Source organism: Lemur catta, chromosome 3, assembly GCF_020740605.2.
Source record: "Lemur catta isolate mLemCat1 chromosome 3, mLemCat1.pri, whole genome shotgun sequence".
NCBI classification, from domain to species: Eukaryota; Metazoa; Chordata; class Mammalia; order Primates; family Lemuridae; genus Lemur; species Lemur catta.
This window is the reverse complement of record NC_059130.1, coordinates 99,979,156-99,998,201: the sequence shown is the minus strand read 5'-3', so window position 1 is coordinate 99,998,201 and position 19,046 is coordinate 99,979,156. Positions and strand designations below refer to the sequence as shown.

The 19,046-nt window shown below is 53.5% G+C and overlaps 1 protein-coding gene across 2 annotated transcripts in view; it reads right to left on the bottom strand.

Moving 5' to 3' along the window:
- The window catches only part of GRIK3 (glutamate ionotropic receptor kainate type subunit 3), a 217,062-nt gene that overhangs the window by 10,776 nt on the left and 187,240 nt on the right, over positions 1-19,046 (bottom strand). For both annotated transcript variants that reach the window (XM_045548241.1, XM_045548242.1), the window contains exons 11-13: positions 12,270-12,493; positions 6,927-7,045; positions 4,266-4,483 (exon numbers count right to left, since the gene is read on the bottom strand). In XM_045548241.1, the coding sequence (XP_045404197.1) occupies positions 4,266-4,483; positions 6,927-7,045; positions 12,270-12,493 (561 nt within the window). The remainder of the gene's footprint in view (positions 1-4,265; positions 4,484-6,926; positions 7,046-12,269; positions 12,494-19,046) is intronic.

The window sequence follows — 19,046 nt, the reverse complement described above, 5'->3', positions numbered from 1 at the left end:
CTAAGTGCTTGGAGAAGCTGTGTTCCAACATCCTCTCCTTTCAACGCCACCCAGCCCTCCCCGTAAAGAACACACTTTCCCAACGTTCTCCTTTACATTTTGCCTACATATTTTTACAGCCAAACAGTGCTTTCAAAGGCCTCCTTTTTCATCTCCTAATTAATTTTTATCTTCCAAGACGGAGGGAGGACAACACAGGAGACGCTGTTTGTGATGTCTGCTGCTCCCTGACAACTCTTCAAATGAAATTTCCTTTGGAATGATGGGGCCGCCTCCAGCCACGCATCTCCCCGGCTGCAGGGCGGGGGCCACGGATTTAGAGCCCCTGGAGGGCCCGACGTCCTGCTTCCTGCTGTTGCTGTGTTTGGACATAAGCTGGTTCGCTCCCTCGCATTTGACTCTTGGCCAGGGGCTTTTAAAGACCGTGTGCAGCCTAACCAGGAACCTGCGAACCACAGAAGTGCAGTTCATCCGTCCTGCACTCTGAGACCTTCAGGGGATGACACCTGCTCGGTTCCCGTCCTCAGCACTGTCTCCTGCATTTGTGCCACTTGGCTCCTGCCGTCTTTAAGTCCACTCAACATGTGTTATCTGAGTGACTATGATGTGCTAGGAATGAGCTGGGATGGGCACATGGTCAACTGACTGTGGCTTCGCTCTTCCCCAGTGGGTTCCTGAGGACTGTGGCTGGGTCCTTAGGGATGCAATATGGACATAGTGACCAAGAGCATACGCACTAGAGTGAGACTTCTTGGGTTCAAATCCCAGCTCTGCATTCCACTAGCTGTGTGATGTTAGGCAAGTCAGTTCGCCTCCCTGAGCCTTACTTTCATTATGCATAAAATGGAGACGCCAATAATCATCTACCTTCCTGGGATGTAATGAGGATAGTATGAGTGAACATAGGTAAAGTGCTTGGAACCACACCTGGTACATGGTAAATGCCTAATAAGTGTCACTGTTATTGTTGACTTTGCTAATGTCCCCTGGACATCTGATGGCTATTCCTGGAGCTGTCCTCTGCTCAACCCTAGTGCCAGCCTTGCCGTGGGCAGGGGAGAGGACCACCCCTCCAGGAGAAGGCCCTAGAGTGGATGTGGCAGAGGGCACTGTATGTGCAGACGGAATGACTGACCTTGTTCCTGGCTCCACCATTGACCTGCTGTCTGACTGTGAGCAAACCGCCCAGCCCTTCTGGGCCTCCGTTTCTCCAGGTTAAACTCAGGTCTCCTCCCAGCTCTAACTTTCAAATGTTCTGTGATAATAAGGAGGCTGCCACCTGGTCCAGGGGTGCAGGTAGGACTAGAAAATCCAGCTAGAGACGGCAGGGGGTGGAGAGGCAGGGGAGTCAGTCTGTCCAGGGACCTTTGGGGTGGCCACCTTGCTCCAGCTCATTGTTTGGCTGGGGCTAGGGGGTCCACACCTGGGCTCCTCTCTGCCTCCACAGCAGCCCCACTGCCTCTGCCCATGAAAAACAGCCTGGGCAAGACAGGCGTCATTTGAACGAAGGTAGGAGACAATGTGGCCAGACATAAAGAGCAATGGATTGACCATGAGGAGAGCGACAGAGTGGGGTTGGTTCTGCAGGGGGCTGTGGAGTTGCTCTTTCTGGCCTGCAGGCCCTTGTGAGCCTGGGCCCGTGAGCCCCAGCATCCCAGCTGGGTGGCGGCATCTGTGTCCCTTCTCTGTCCTCCTTGCTGTGCCGTTTGCAGGGAAGGTGGGTGAGGGCAGAGGAGGCTGCGGGAGGTGCTGCTTGATGCTGAGGATGGCGGCTCGGTGGGGAGCTGGGGCCAGGCTCTTGGAAGCCAATCTGAGCATCTTAGCATGGAGGGAGGCAAGGGCATCCAATCAGCGGCAATGAGCCTGCACCGGGCTTATTTATGCTGTTTCCCTTTGATCGGGAGCCCTGCTTAGAGACGGGCTCATGGGTTATGCATGAGAGATGCTCTGGCACAAAGGGCTGGGCTGCAGCCTGGGGACAGGCACAAGCAGGCAGGCATGCACACATACACACACATACACACACACAGACACACGTGGGTCACTGCACACTCACACAGAAGCTAGTATGCACACCCATGCAGACACATATGTATGCACGGAGCATCACACACACAGAAACTAGTATGCACATATACATGCAGATACACATACATGCATGGGCCATCACACACAGAGGCTAGTATATATACACACATGCAGACACACATGTATGCATGGGCCATCACACGCATACAAACACACATGGGCCATTACACACACACACACACACACACACACACACAGGCCCATCCTCCCCACTTATCCAGGCACATCTCAGGGGACATTCAAGCAGACAGAAGTGCATCTATTGTCTGCACACATATACATGTAGATTCTCTGGCACACACTTGCATACACTCGCAGGCACATATCTACATGCCCAGATCACAGAGCTGCATCACACATATGCTCAAACACTCATGTCCAAGCACAAATACATCCCCTCCACAGACTCTTGTGCATGGGCACACGTGTGTGCATGTGTATGCAAATGCATATTTCCACATATTATGTACTGCTACATGCACACATGCAGCCATGCATGTATACACATCCTCCCATGCTTGCTCACACTCATGAATGCAAACAGAGTCCCATCGTGCTCCTAACATGCCTTTGACAATACTCTTATCTCCTTGTACTCTAAATAAGGAGTGGCCTCTTAGGCAGGTTGTGTTCACAGCTTCCTGTGGCAGCAGCAACGTCCAGGAGGGAAGCTGCTTTCCTCTCTCCTTTCTCTTCACTAAGTAGCTACTTCCAACCTCAAGGAGGGACACCAGGGAGGCTGGGCGGGGGGCAGAGGGAGAGCGCTGGGGGCTCCAGTGCTCAGGAGGTGGGAGGATTTCCCACCCAACCTCTTCCTTCTCCCTTCACTCGGGCCCCTCTGGAGGCTCCATCCAGCACCCAGAGGTTTAGCCTGGGCGGAGCCAAGGGCTGGGGGTGAGGACTGGGGCCCAGAGGAAGGGAAATAGCCCAGGCATCCAGGCTGATTGAGAGCAGTTGATTAATTAAAAATAAATGAAAGAATGGATCTGTAGCCACAGAGTTCCCAAGTCTTGAGCATTTCCGAGAAATAATTGGAGCAGCGGTTCTCAAAGCACGGCCCAGCCCTGCAGCAGCAGCATCTCCTGGGGACTTTTTGGAAGTGCACATTCTTGGGCCCACCACAGACCTACTGAATCAGAAACCCTGAGGGTGGGGCCCACAAACTGTATTTGAAGAAGTCCTCCAGCGGGTTTGAATGCACACTCAAGTCTGGGAACCACTGGCCTAAAACACGGGCTTTGGAGGAAGGCAGACTTGGGTCAGTAACTGGTTTCTCCAGGTGTGAGTCCTTGGACAAGCCACTTAACAGCTCTGAGCCTCGGTTTCCTCACATGTAAAATGGAAACAATTATAGCACCAGCCTCACCAGATTTGTCATGAAGGTTAAATGAGGCCAAGCATTTAGCACAGTGCCTGGCCCACTGTGAGCTCTCTGTGGTGGCAATTACTCTTATTACTTTGATTTCTGGAAGAACATTTACAGCTGTTCGTTCCCAGCGTCAGCCTAAGAGTCTCCTAAACCCCCAGCTACTCTGGTAGAAGGTGAAAAAACACTGGGGAACTGAGCCAACGCTTTCCAAAGCAGGAGGAGCAACAGTCACGGTGGAAATTCATTAGAGCAGTGACTCGCGCAGGTGACAGGGACTTTAGCTGAAGACACCAGCATTCCAACAATGTAACATGTTAAATAATGTTTGTAGACACTTGTTCAAGTTTTAAGCCTCCTGCCTTCCTTTGAGGATCTGCCCCCTTTGCTGCTGTCTCAGTGGTGCAGAGCTCCCCCCTCCCAGGCCAGCCTCGCAGAGGGATGGCGCTGAGACCCAAAGCCAAGGGCAGGGAGGCCACCGGCCCCAGCGCCTGTCTGTGTGTCTGGGCCACTCTTCTCCTTCCCCCACCCCCCACCTGTATTCCTCCGATGGCTTAAGGAATCATAACACATTCACAGGGCTTGTCTCGGGTACAGAAACTTCTAGGATTTGTGCTGAGACCAACCCATATGGCCAACATCACCACACATCCCCAAAGTCAGCTCAGCTGAACAGAGAGGGGCTGGGCCCCGGGGGCCCATGGGCTCTGTGTGGTTAAGGAAGGACAAAGATGCCTTTTCCTCTTCTGTTCAGTAAAGGGTTTGGGGAGGGTCAGATCGTGGTGCTTCCACAGGAGGGAGAGGGCCTCACCTTGAAGAAGGTCATGGTGGCGCCGTCCTTGACAGCCCCATACTCGATTTTGGTTTGCTTGGCCAGGTCATCGGCAGAGTCGATGGGCGACTCCATGCGCTCCACGGTCAGAAAGGCAGCCAGGTTGGCCGTGTAGGAGGAGATGATGATGAGCGTGAAGAACCACCAGATGCCGCCGATGATACGCGTGGACAGAGCTTTGGGCATCAGCTCGGACCCTGGGCGAAGGGAGGAGACAGGCGTTCTCTTACAAGGTCTAGACCAGGACCACCTGGGGCTCCTGCGTCGTGGACTCCACTGATGCTCTACTGAAAGCCGGTTCCCTTTCTCTAGACCAGCGGTTCTCAGAGGTGTGGTCCCTGGATGGGCGGCATCAGCATCACCTGGAACTTGTTAGAAATGCAAATTCTTGGGCCCTACCCCAGAAGCTACTGAGTCAGTAATGTCGGAGGGCAGGACCGAGCAATCTGTGCTTCGAACAAGCCTTCCAGGGGACTCTGATGCAGGCTGCAATTGACCAACCACTGCTCTAGAACAACATACACATTCACAACATTTCACCAGCTCATCAGAATCTCAGATGCCTAATCACGGGCCACCTGTGTGGACCTGGGTTAAGAACACCTGAGCGTCGCAGCCCCTGGGTTCTCCAGTGAATCCTGCTCCCAACTCTCCGTGCGCTCTTGTGCGTGACACTTCCCCTCTCTGGGACTCCGCAAAGAGTGGAGAATTGTCCTTCCACTGTCCCAGCCTCCCATAAATATCGTGATGCCGCAATGATATAATTTGAGGAGAGATTGCGTTGGCAATACAAGTGGTATACAAATTCAAGATTGGCGTGCAGTGCTTTGCAAGAGGAGAAAAATCAACATTTTTTGAAGCTCTTTGCTGAAATATTATCACTCTTCCTCCCCGACCTTGGGTGTGGAGCACAATTTAGATGAAACCTTCTAACTGAAGTAATTAACTAGGTGGCTTTCAAGAGATTTAAATAGCAAGTGACTGCTGAACTTTCCAGAATATTTGGACCTGCAATTTGAAAAGCATCTGCTTTGATATGGATGTTTTTTTTTTCCTCAAAGAAATCACTCAAGGGAGAGTTTTTCAAATACATAACTATTTTTCTCCCTCCTAATCAAAACCACACGGAGAATACATCGGGGGCCAGTGCTTTGAATAGCAGCAGGAGGTGGAAGAGGAGAAGCTATTACTGCATTGAGGGGCTTCCAGGTCTTTCCCAGCTGTCACTGAACAAAGATGATGGACAAAAAAGCAAGGTGAGGCTTCAGGATACTCATTAATAGCGGGGACAGATTGCGGCACTTCTCTTGAAAGCTGCCTGTCACTTCGGAGCTGCTGGAGACCACCAAAGCTGGTCAGCATCCCCCCCCCAACCAACCAGCCACTCCCAGCCTCCCCAGTTTGCACCAAGCTGAGGTTCAAGCTGCTCCCAAAGGAGAGTGGCTGGACCCCCGCCCAGGCCCGAGCTGCTGCCCTCATCTCTGCCATGGCTGAGAGGTCCCTCCTGTGTGGGGCAGATTCACCTTCTCCTTTCCTCCGTCACTCAAGTGCGCAGCACAGGGCTTGGCATGGAGTGGCACTCAGGACACATTGGGATAGCACCACTCATTCATTCATTCATTCATTCATTTGGCGTTTGCTGATGGATGTCTACTGGGTCTTTCGGTTACACACAGACGAGTGAGGGACAAGGAAATTTTCTTTGTGCCTTGAAGCCCCTTCCCTCCCCTGCCCCCTAGTCAGTGGGGCTCTAACATGGGCAGAGACTTTGGTTGTCCCCATTTCCTGAGATAAGCGGCCCTGGACGTGGGACTCCATGGGCAGAAGCAATGAGCCCATGGCTCCTGGCCAGCAGGGCTGGGGGGTGGTGTCCTCCCTGGGGGTCTTTTCCTGGCTGGTTGTCCCCGTTCCAGTGCTCGCCCTCCTGTTCCTTGGTGTCTCTGCTTCTCACACCTTGGAGTGAGAGCAGGTGCTCTGCTTTCTGCTATACTTGAGTAGCTGCAGGTATTTCCAAAGGGTGGGCCACCAGCGCAGGGCCAGGTGCAGCACACTGGCCTTCCCTCCGGAGGATGTAAGAGAATCGTGTCCTTCCATGACCTCACCTCCGATGCACTCACACGGAAGTCCCTGCCTCAGCCACGGCCCCTCCTACACCAGGCAGCCCCCGGCCAGGTGGTCTCCTGAGTCCTGTCTGTGCTACATCCTGAAGTTCTTTTAGTCTCTCCGTCCTCCACCCCCAGGGCCACTACCCTGATCAGATCTCATCATGTCATTCCTGTACGGGCCTCCACCCAGCCTCCCAGCCACAGCCCGACTTTGCCCCAGCCAGCAGGATGCTCTATGTCCACCACAGCTGGGGCAGGAGGTGCTGGGGACACGTCCTGCATGCCAGGGGGCCGGCGGACTATCTGCTTCGGGCTCAGCCCCTGAGCTGGCTCCAGCCAGAGCAGTGGTGTGGGGTGGTCGGGCGGGGGGGATCCAGGGCACCCGGGTAGCCCGGGTGTCTCCAACCTTCTGACGGCCTGGCAGGCTCTGAGCCTGCCCTGGGAGAGTGGGCTGGCGCTGCTCACTCCACAGAGGCTGAGGGCCCCTTGGGGAGAGCAGACCCCAGAAGAGGAGGCCCCGAGAGAGGGCACCTACCTTGCTGCATCAGGGACCCCATTCCGAACCAGAAGCTGTTCAGCAGAGTGAAGTTATTTTCCACCACCTCGGAGCCGGGGTTGCAGGGGTGAGCGTCGTACCACTCGTAGGGGCTGAACCTGCCGCAGGAAGAGAGGGGCAGTGAGGCTGAGTTGCAGGGACATCGAGGGAAGGGGCGTCCGTGTGGCGGCAGGCGGAGGTTTAGCAAACACCGCTGTGCCAGCCACTTGAGCGCTGATAGCCTTGTCGTTCTGCGGGGAGGCAGGGAATGGGAAATCAGGCCATTTTTCTTCTTGTTCTTTATTGTTAGTGCCTGTTTCTGGTTATAAAAGTAATTCAGCAGCATCTCTTAAAATTAAAAGTGCATGTGCCCTTCAACCTAGCAATTCTGGAACTCATTATCCACCCTGGGAAAAACATTTGTACGTGAGCATGAAGAGGCGTGCACGGGTGTTTATCAAAGCATTGTTTGTAATAGCGGGAAACTGCAAACAACCTAAATGTCCTTCAGTGGAGGAATGATTAAATAAACCACACCACAACTATATTTTGAAATATTATGTGGCTGTTAAGAGAGAACGAGACACTTCTAGAAATACCAATAGCGAAAGACCTGCAACACACATTGTTTGGTTACAGAAAGCAATAAAACATAAGAACAATATGACCACATTTATATAAATAGATTCCTGAAGGCATAACCATACAGCTCTTTATGTTTATTCGTATGCAAATGCATACCAAAGGGTCTGGAAGGATCCATATATGAAAAATATCAGTGTTTACCTCACGGGAAGGGAGTTAGCGTAGCAGAAGGAAGTTCAGGAAGGCTTGTTGCTTTATATGGATCATATGAATTTTTAAAAATGAGAACATGCTTTTAAATTTTTTGTATAATTTCCTTAAAACGGAAAAATGTAAGAAACACTCTTTCTAAAATATTCAAGCAGTATAGAAGAATACAATTTGAAAGTGAAAGTGCTCCAGCATCCTACCCCCCCGGAGAGAACAATGTGGTATGTAATTTTTCAGATTTTTGTCTTTGAATGTACAAATACATATATGGCAGGGAAAAAAATTGTTAAAGCCCCCTACTGCCTTCTAGGGAAGAGGAGTCCTGATTACTGAAGGGAATCTTTGTTTACTGTGTGGGCTCCAGTGGGAGGGGCCCTGGAGAAAGTCCCCGGCTGGCAGACGGGTGGGGGTGTGTCCTGGGATGAGGAGAGGAGGAGAGACCTGGAAGGAGAGACAAGTCCAGAGGAATTTTGTTTTGTTTTTTAAGTGCAATGTGGTGGTGACTGTCCTTTTCCATCTCCTTTCTCAAAGCTTTAAGATTATACTGATCACCGGTGCTCACGGTGGGAAGAACTTTGTTTTCATGAAGCAGGAAGATCCCTCAGACAGGAAATCCCAAAGTGAGGCTTCAAACCAAGAGGGGGATTTTCAGAGGAAATGACCATGAACTGGTTAGAGGCTCTAAAATCCACAAGGAAGAGATGTAGCATCAAGAGGGCAGAGATGAGAGGCTGTTGTGAGAAGGGATTTTGGAGAAAGCCTTTGGAGCACCCTCCCTGCCCCCGCCAGGTGGAGAGAGGGGTCTCACAGGGGGCTGGGGGCTCAGGGTGCAGCCCTAGACCTGAGCAGGCGCACGCGGCGAGGGGTGGGCTGCTGCGTGCTCCGCAGGTGGAGGCGGAAGAGTCCCTGCTGCACAGCATTGGCCCCCGGGCCTGGAGCCCGGCAGGTCTGAGGACGCAGCGTCCACGGTGTTCCCCTGGACCAGATGGACACGTGCAGAAGAGAGACCCAGCCCAGCCCACCTTCACTGCCATCCTAGAAGGGCAATGGGACTGTGACAGGGAGAGGCTACAGGGACACGGGCTGCTGGAAGACCAGGGGCTGAGCAGGGAGTGGGCTGCAGAGGGGGCCCTGCCGGAGGGGCCGTGGGGAGAGCTCCCACCTCTGGACACTCCGGAAGGTGGGGTGGGAGGAAAAATAAAGATGATTTTTGATGAGATCCCATGAGTCCTGCTCTTTCAATGTACCAGTTACACACACACACACGCTATATATATATATATGATATCTTTTAAAACAAAAAATACCATATCATGCATTACACTGTCCTAGCATTTCATAATTCACATAACATCATCAACCTCTTTTAAGGATCCAGCTGATCATCCATAACCACTTTGTAGATGTTTCTAACCATTCCTCTACTGATGGCATTTAAGCCGTCCTGTTTTCCACTGCTGTGTTCTCTGCTGGAGTAAACATCCCTGGACACACCTCTGTGGGCACCAACGCCAAGGGGGTCCTCTGGGGCTTTGCTAAAAGGCTTCTGGGAGCCTCTAGAGGGTGGCTCAATGGGGGTGTTGCAGCGGGGTGAATTCCTAGAGGTGGGATTGCCTATCACGGGCCTCTCGGTCACCGAGTGCCATTGCAGGCTGGGGTCCTCACCACCTCCTGAGAGGCAAAAGCACGGTGGGTGCTCATTTCACCGACAGGTCACTGGGATCCTGCAGTCAGTGGGATGGAGGGTGCAGACTCTAACCCCGAGGCCACAGGAGAGAAGAGGAGTGAGATGGCCACTGGACAAGGGAGGAAAGTGCCACTTGAAGTTCTTATATTTGTGGATCTTGGGTTTATAGCCTGTGGCTGCAAGGGCTGCTCCAGTCTTGCGCGCAAACAAGAGTTAGAAGAAGCCGACCTGGAGACAATCTGGGTCTTCACAGAGAAGCCTACACTCCGGCTGCAGCCACGGAGGTGTAGACAGGGCACCCGCTGTGGTCGTAGCTCTCTCTTCCCTGGGACACTTATCTGTGCCAGGTTTGGCTGAAATGTGGCTCCCAGGGGCTGGAGGGGCAGCTCACCCTCAGCCCTGCCTCCTGGGTCAGGCACTTAGGACTACCTCCCTGCCACGAGCGCCCACTGTCCTGCTCTCTGTGCAGAGCAAGCCCCCTCCCCTCCCTCCCTGTTCCCTCCCACTTCACCAGGCAGGAAGTGGAATATCCCAGTGGCAAGGGAAGTCCTTGCACAATCCCTAGTCCCCTGGTGCGGGACAGGCACAGGCCAGGCCAGTCTGCAAGACAGACAGCCCTGTGCCAAGCCGGAGCTGCCTCACAGTGGGCCTGGGGACTTGGGGACCTTCACAGACCCCATCCCTTGCGGGTGTGGGCAGCTGTGTCCAGATCTCCAGCAGCCGGCATGGAGTGGTCCAAAGAGCACAGGTCACTGGGGGTGGGGTGGGAAGACACCTGCCTTCACCCTCCAGATGTGTTGTGCTTGACCCCAACAGTGTGGTAAAAAATCAAATCAGTGGCCACAAAGAAAAACCATGAGATGTCACATAAAAATCTGAATTTTCCTCTGAAAATCATGAATTCTGCAACACTGGCCCTGCATCTCTGCCTAGTGCAATCCGTTGGGGCTGAGTGGTAGCTGCCCCCTTTAGCCAGGTGTGAGCTTTCCAGTTTGCTGCAGTCCCCACCACTCCCTGCCACCTGTCACCAGGTCTGCTTCACGCCCTTACGCTACCTGTCTGGCCCCGGCAGGCACCTGTGTTGGCCACCCTTGTTGCAAAGTTGGGCAGGTCGGGGTTTGAAGCCCAGCTCTGCAGAAGAAATGCTTCCTGACTCTGGGCAATGACTTAACCTCCTTGAGCCTCAGTTTCTGCTTCTGCAAAGTGGGGATAGTTATAGCCACCTCACAGGACTGTCGTCAGGATTTGACAAGATGGGTGTTGTGTTATGTGGGTGCTGCACAAGGTGACAACTGTACTACGACGCTCTCCCAGGCTCTGTGGCCAAAACCCTTATCCCTCTCCTCTCTTCTCAGAGATCTCCTACCATTCCAGCAGCTCTAGAAATCACATCTCTTCCTGGAAGTCTCCCCAGACTAAGCTTGGGAAGGGGAGTCCTGCTTCCCTAGCAAGAGCAGAGGAGAGAAGCAGGCTGGGCTGGCAGCCGCTGGAGAAAGGCCAGGACTCGGAGGGGACGGGACACGCGTCCCACGGGCAGAGGTGGCGCTGGAACAGCCCGAGTCTCTGAGGGGGTGGGAGCCGAGAGGCCGCTGGAGCCACCAAAGTCAACGTTGAAGCTTGGAGAGGGGCTCCTGGCTTTCAAGGGCTTGTTAGGCCATTAGAGGCAAGGGGTGTAATGAAAGCCTCTCTGCCACCTGCCACCTGCCACCTGGCCGACCAGGCAGGGTCGCTGTAGCAGGGCCAGGCGAGCAGCACAGGCTTGGGGGCAGGGTGATCTCGCCTCTGGCAGCCTCCCCTTTGGTCTCTCTCTGTGTGGGAGGGGGAGTGGGAGGGAGCAGAGTTGGGGGAAGGCTTTCAAAGGAGGCTCAGGAGAAAAAAGGCAGAAACACCAAGTCCTTGGATCTCAAATTGCCTCTCCAGAGATGTCTCTTTGCACTGTGCTAGGATTTAGAGAAAAAAAAAAAACAACAGATGAGGGGCGTGGGCTGGGCCTGGCCGGAGGGGGCAGAGGGCCCAGTGGGGAAGGGGGTGGGGTGCTGGGCCCAGCAGCCACAGACATGGGGCAGGGAGGACCCCCGGCCAGAGGGGGTGGTCACAGAGAAGACGCCTGGGGACCCAAGCTCAAATGCCTCATGTGTCACCTATTGCTGGCATGGCCTTGGCAAGTAGTGAGACTTTCCGAGCCTCAGGTATCTCCTCTTCCAGGGAGGCTGTGAGAACTACATAAGACCACGGCTGTAAAGGGCAGAGCACAGTGCTTGGCAAACACTAGGCGCTCACTAAAGGTTGAGTGAAACCGGTCTCCTAGTGACCTCCTCCCGCCACCCACCAGCAAGGGAGCACTACGTCCACTCCATGTGAACAACTGAATGTGCAAGCATGTTGCTAGCATGTATCCCAGACGGTAGGGGTGTGTGTGTGCCATGTTTCTGCATGTGGGGGTGTGCATGAGTTCATGGGGCACTGTTCCCCTGCTGTTGTGGATTAGATAGACACAGCCCGTTTCCCAAGTGCTAAGCCACCCGCCAGGTCACCCAGTGCACTGCGTGTGCTGTACCAGGCAGCTGGGCCAAGGGGTGCAGCTTTGGGCAGTGACTCAGCCTCTCCAATCCTGCAACTGCTGCATCTCAGAGTCGTGGATATGGCCCAGGGTGAGGACTGGGTGACTCAGGCCTGGGGGGGCCATGGAGTGTTCCCTGAGGGATCCAAAGGGATCCGAGACACAAGGAGCGGGAGAGGAGCAGGCAGAGCGGTGGCCTGAGCCTTGGGCCGTCTGTGCCAAGGGCTGGCGACGTGCCGGCTTGCCTGGCTCCCTAAAGCTTCCACCTTGGGCCCGAGCTCTGGCCAAGGGATTGCCTTACCTGGCGATGACAAAGAGGACACAGCTGACACCCAGGTAGGCGAGGAGCACATACATCCAGATGTCCGGGGACAGGGGGTTGAGGAAGGAGAAGACGCTGGGGTTGGTGCCGTTGGGCTTGCGGTACAGGATGCTCACCCCGAGCGTCATGAAGGGCTTGGAGAAGTCGATGGCCTTCTCGCGGACGTGGGTGATGGTCAGCGGCGCCACGGCCAGATCTGCCTTCTGCAACGACAGACAGACAGACAGACAGACAATGAGCAAAGCCTCAGATTAGCCGGGCACAGAGCACCCTTCCTGGAGGAGGAGAGAGAGCGGGGAGTCAGTTGTCCGAGCCCCAGGTCACTTTGCTCTTTGGTGACAACACTTACTAACCCTCCTCTGGGCCAGGCCGTGCCCAGGATGTGGGGACACAACGTGGGATTGGACGTAACCTTTGTCCTGCAAGAGCCGTGGCCTTGAGGCGGAGGACATGGTGAACACATGCAGAGGATGGAACCCTATTAAAGCTGTAACCACGTGGTCCCTTCTCAAAATGGTGCTTTGTCAAATAAACACAGTCCAGCAACCTACAAACACTTAAAAATAGCTCATGTTCCCTATTCATGTCTTTCAGACACCACGAAGAGGACACAGAGTCCCCCACAACGCTCATTTAACCTGCATTCCTCTCCCATCCGTGGCTCCGCCCCAGTCTGGATAGTCTTCATATCCTAAAAGTCCTGCAGAACGAGCTGGGCAGAGACAGTCCCCTCCTTGGAGGGTCAGGGCAGGTAAGAAACTGAAACAGGCGCGTCCAGGCCCCTGAAGAAGAGGGGGTAGGGCGGGGCGGGGAAGCGCATATGTTAACAAATTTTAGCCCATCACAATTTTAATGAGGGGATTAAAGTTCTGTGTCTCTGGTCTGAAGCTTTTCCTGATTAAAAATCTAAACTCCCTCATCTGTCATTCCCATGCCATCTTTCCAGACTCACCCCACTGGTCTCCTCCCACGTGGGGCCCCGTGGAACGGCTTCCTGTTTGCCATGTTCCCTTTCCCAGCTGCCTCTGCCCCGTGTGGATCGCCCTCTCCCTGCTGTCCCCTTCTCACCCCGTCCGTACTCCTCTGCACATGCTGCCCCTTCCAGAAACCCTCCCTGGAAGCCTCCAGTGCCGACCACCCGTGAGGCTGGCGCTGTCCCACCGTAAGGCCCCACCCAGCCCTATTGCAATGGCGCGGTCTGTGCCCCCACAACCTCGTGTCTGATCTGCTCCTCGGCCTGTGAGCTCCTGAGAGTGGCTGGGGCTGTGGCAGCTCCCCGGCTTCCCTTCCCCATCCCCGAGCTCCAGCTCAGCCTCTGCAATGTTTGCTCATTAGTAACGTTACCGTCCGGAGGCTGCCTCTCGGGCGCCGGTGGATGTTTACTCCTCAGACTGCGGACAGTTATCAATTCCATTCCTCAGGTGGGGCAGACCGGAAAGACGGCTGGGTCCTGCAGGCCAGCACTGAAGACCCTGTGCCAAGTCCTGAAGGCCAGCAGTAAAGGCCCTGCCTCGGAAACCCCCTCCCAAGGCAATGCCTACAGGCGGCCACCCCCTGGCTTGGTCTAGCTTGCTTCATTCAATCATTCATTCATTCATTTATTCATGTCCACTAGGCACTAGGGATCCGGAGTTGCCCAGACAGACCTGATTTCTGCTCTCATGGGGCTTATAGTCCAGTAGGGAAGAGGGACATTAATCAAACTGTTTACCAAATGGTAGCTGTGAACACTATCTCTAACTTTACTTAAATTAGCATAGGAACTAGCAGTCCAGCCAAAATCAGACTTCAAGGAGGGAAGGGCTAGTGTTGGTGGAGCCCCAGCTTCCAGACGGCTCTGCAGGCGCCCCAGGCTGGGAGGAGCTGGGGCACTCACAACTCTGATACTGCTCACCCTGTGTTTCCCCTTCTCATGGCAGCACCCCCACGCCCCAGCGCTGATACTTAGAGCCCAAGGATTCGGTGAACTTCAGAACCCAGGAAAAACAGGGAGGAGGAGTCTGTTATAAAGGATTATTATACTGGGACCTTCCTTTTGCAGATTTCTGAATGTATGAGTTGGAACTCGCCTGGCTTTGAAGGCAGAGGAAGAAGGAACAGGGCAGCTACTGCCGCCCCAGCTCCCGGAGCCCTCTCAGGTCAGGGCGTGCGCAAAGGCAAGCGACAAAGGGAGGCAGAACTATCTGGGAAGGTGCAGGGTGACTCGTGCGTCTGCTCCAGACCTAGTGTGCACGGGCCTTGGCCCAGTCTGGTGAGCGAGAGACCAGACCCTGTGGTCACAGAGCTTCCGGTCAACTGAGCCATTGCTGGCGGCTGTAGGTGGGATTCCTGGGTGGCGTGGGAGCCTGGGTAGGACACCCTGGAAGGTCCCTTTCAGTCCTGAAATTCTGAGATCCTCTATAATGCCAATGTGACAGGGACGTGGACGGCCTTTGATTCCTGAACTTGGCCTCCCCTAGTCCTGTCGCTTCTAAGTACGGTCGTGTGCCGTATAATGACATCCCAGTCAACTGTCAGTGGACCACATATATAACAGTGCTCCCCAAAGATTATACCATACTTTTACTGTACCTTTTCTGTGTTTAGATATGTTTAGATACACTAATACTTACACTGTGTTACAACTGCCTGCAGTATTCAGTACAGTAACATGCTGTACTGGTTTGTAGCCTAGGAGCAACAGGCTAGATCATATAGCCTAGGGGTGCAGTAGACTAGACCATCTAGATTTGTATAAGTACACTATGATATTTTCACAATGATTAAATCACCTAAAGATGCATTTTTCAGAACGTATCCCCGTTGTTAAGCGATGCTTAACTATACGTTGCTTTGGGAGGCTCTGACTCCAAAGTTGTCAGCAACACCCAGAATGCATTTGGAACTGGTCTCTGGGAGTGGCCCCGGGGCTTGCAGTGGATTCTTGGGAAGAAGCTCAAAGTCAATGTAGGTAGAACTTCCTTTGACCTTTGATGGCAAGTTGGATGAGAGACTTGTGGCTGGGAGATCAAGGTGTTTTCAGCCAACACTAAATTTCACCAGAAATATTCCAGGGGCTGGTGAGGAAGCCAATCACAGGGCCATAGTCCCTGTTTCTTCACCCAAACCCTGTCTGAGTCTTCTGAATCTCCCTGTCACCGTTCCTGCTCTCTGGCTTTCCAGGGCTGGGAGGTGGAGGTGTCTGCGGCATTCTGCACCTACAGCAGCCAGACAGCTGGCCCATGTGACCTGCACTGGGAGTCTGGATATGTGTTGTCCCGTGGGCTGCAGGAGGGCTGGAGTTCTCCACTTCACCTTCGGTTTAGGCAGGAAATACTACATTTCATCATTGGTTACAATTTCCCTGAAAAAGGCATTATTTTGTCCAACTTCCCTTGAAAGATCGGAACAGATGTCAGCCTTTGCCGTTTCAGTTCATTACTCAGAATGAAAGGCCCAATCTTGGCAGGTTCTTCTCACTTGCGCAAGTTTTCTTTGAGGATGATTCATAAAATCATAGGCTGTCAGAGCTGGATGAGAGACCTTTAAGTCTTTTCGAGAGAATACATCTATTCCAACCCCACATTTTTTTTTTCAATAGAAGGAAACTGAGGCTTGGAGAATTCCTGGCTCTTTGCTGTCATATGTACGGTAATCATGTCCTCGAACACCAGACCTCCAACCTGTCCAACACTGTCACTGGTCTTACAGGTGATTTGTTGGCCCCTTCTGCCTCACTGAGGACCCTTCTGCACATTTTCTTAACCTCCGGAGCAGGCAGGACGGCCTTCCCAGAACGTGCTTCCACCAATAAGCAGCTCCACTTACCAAGGATCTGCTGGGACCTGCATGGCTCTAAGCCCCTCCTAGTCTCCTCTATCCTTGCACGAGGCCACCAGCCCCAGAACTGAAGGCAAGAATTATTTAACCAGCGACAACTCCACATTTTGGGCCTCAGTATCCAGGCTACTAGTTGACAACCTGGCTGCTAGTTGAACCCTGCCTTGTACCCTAGAGTGAATGCAGGACCACCTCCTGCCAGGTTCTAGGGATGGGGCTGTGACTGTGGTCCCAGTTCTGGCAATTTGTCACTGATCAGCCTTCTCTTAGGAAAGTGGTCCTCCCTGGGGATTAAGATCTGGTCCCTGAATCCCAGCTTGCTACCTGTGTCTGGTGTCCCAAATATGGTCTCCACCAGGTATTAAACGGTATCACCATACTCCGGATGAGGATAGGGTAGCTTACTTAGGCTAGGATGTTTGTTTAAAACTGGTGAGGGCAGCCAGGTGTGGTGGCTCACACCTGTAATCCCAGCGCTTTGGGAGGCCAAGGTGGGAGGATGACTTGAGGTCAGCCTGGGCAGCATAGCAAGACCCCATGTCTAAAAAAAATAATAAAAAATTTTAGCCAGATGTGGTGGTACACAGCTGTAGTCCCAGCTACCTGGGAGGCTGAGGCAGGAAGATTGAGCCAAAGTTGCAGTGAGCTATGTTAGCACCACTGCACCACAGTCTGGGCAACAGGGTGGGACCCTATCTCAAAAAACAAACAAACAGGCCAGGTGCAGTGGTTCACACCTGTAATCCTAGCACTTTGGGAGGCCAAGGGGGGAGGATCGCTTGAGGCCAGGAGTTCAAGACCAGCCTGAGCCAGAGTAAGACCCCATCTCTACAAAAAAATAGAAAAATTAGCCAGCCGTGGTGGCTCATGACTGTAGTCCCAGCTACTCAGGAGGCTGAGGCAGGAGGATCACTTGAGCCCAGGAGTTTGAGGTTGCAGTGAGGTATGATGACACCACTGCACTCTAGCCCCGGGCAACAGAGCGAGACCTTCCTTGTTTCAAAAAAAAAGGGAATTAAACATCAGTAGCCCAGGGCAGAGAAGAAGTCTGGGAGACTCTGTCTCAAACAAACAAATAAGCAAAAAACTGTCGAGTGGCTGAGCCAGTACTTGGACCCAGTTCACTATGACCCCAAAGCCTAGTGTTTCACCACTCTACCACACAGGCCCCTTGAAATGGGTTGAATTGTGCCCCTCAATTATGTTCAAATCCTAACCCCCTGGAACCTGTGAATGTGACCTTCTTCGGAAATAGGTCTTTGCAGATGAAGTCAAGTTAAGAGGAAGTCATATGGAATTAGGGTGGGTCCCAGTCCAGTGACTGGTGTCCTTATAAGAAGAGGAAAGGATGCACAGGTACACACAGAGTAGAAGGCCATGTGGTGATGGAGGCAAAGCTTGGAATGACGCAGACATAAGCTCAGGAATGCCAAGGACTATAGGCAACTGCAGAAGCTGGGAGGGAGCATGGGGCAGATTCTCGTTCAGAGCGTCCGCGAGGCACCAACCCTGCTGACGCCTTGATTTCTGGCCTCCAAAACCACAGGAGATTGAGCTTCTGTTGTTTTAAGCCCTGTGGTTCGTGGTCAGTTGTTGTGGCTGCCCTAGTATTCTAATGCATCCTGTGCATGATGCATGGAGCTCCTTCCACGGCCTGCTCCCGGCCCCAGCCTGGCAGCTCTCTCATTCTGAACAGCAGACTTTATGGCTGGTCCCACCCTGCCTTGTCCTGAGCCCAGTGTTACATTCCCAGAGACCTGAACTTGACTCTGGCTCCCGACCTTGGGGCTTCCCAGCATAAAGTTTCATTGCCTGGTTTGAGGGCCCTGTGGCCGCAGGAAACTACTGACACACCCCCGCCTCCCCCCAGGTCCCTCTGCTGCATGAAAACCAGCCTCACTCCTGCCATGAGTGCAGGACTCATCCCTGGGGCTCTGTATGCTGGCTCCCTGCCCACATCTCTGGTGTGTGGCATCGTGGAATTCGCCTTCTGATCTTCCCAAAGTGGTGTTTCTCGAGCCAGACTCCCCCATGCTAATTAAAATAGGTTAGGACTTCTCAGTGCTCTTGGGGTAAAACATTCTTACGGGGGGTTGCTAAGCCATACACGATCTAGCCCTGTGCTGTCCAACAGAGCTTCTGCAGTGATGGAAAGACTCCACACCTGCACCATCCAGTATGGCAGCCACGAGCCACATGTGGCTGTCAACCACTTGAAGTGTGGCTTGCGTGACAGAGGAGCTGAATTTATACTTTTATTTAATTTTAATTAATTTAAGTTGAAATTTAAATAACCCCATGTGGCTCGTGGCTGCAGTGTTGGCAAGTGCCCCCCAGCACCGCCCGGCCTGGCGCCACCTGTTCTCTCCCTGCCACCTCCTTTCGGATCCTCCAGCCCCGTCGTCTCTCCTGCTCACCTGGAGTCTCTTCCTCCCCAAACTCTCTGTCTAGCGAGTGTCTCCTTCGCCTTCAGATCTCGGCTCAAACATCATTTCCACAGACTCACTCCCCAGAGGAAACCAGGTCTCTGGTGACTACGCTCGTCACACCAGGCACTTCCAGCTCCTGGCACTGATCACGGCTGTGATTGTCTTGGGAGCTCGTGAGAGTGACGCCGGAGCCTGTCATCTTTTCCCTGCCGCGTGCCCCCAGCTAGCCAAGCGCCTGGCACCCAGTAGGCCCTCGGTAGAGATTCTGGGAGTGGAGAAATAGGACCTTGTCGGTTTAGAAGAGACACCACTGGGCCAGCATGTCCTCAGAGTCAGCTGGCTGAGCACACGGCAGCTGACGACAGGCGAAAGCAAGTCACAGACGGTGTCTGCCGCTGACCTACCTGCCCCTCAGCTTAGGAAAACGCTGTGTCCCTGAAGGGCCCTGGACCCTGGCCTGACAAACCAACATCCTGAACAACCCGCACATCTGAATAGAGGGGAAACG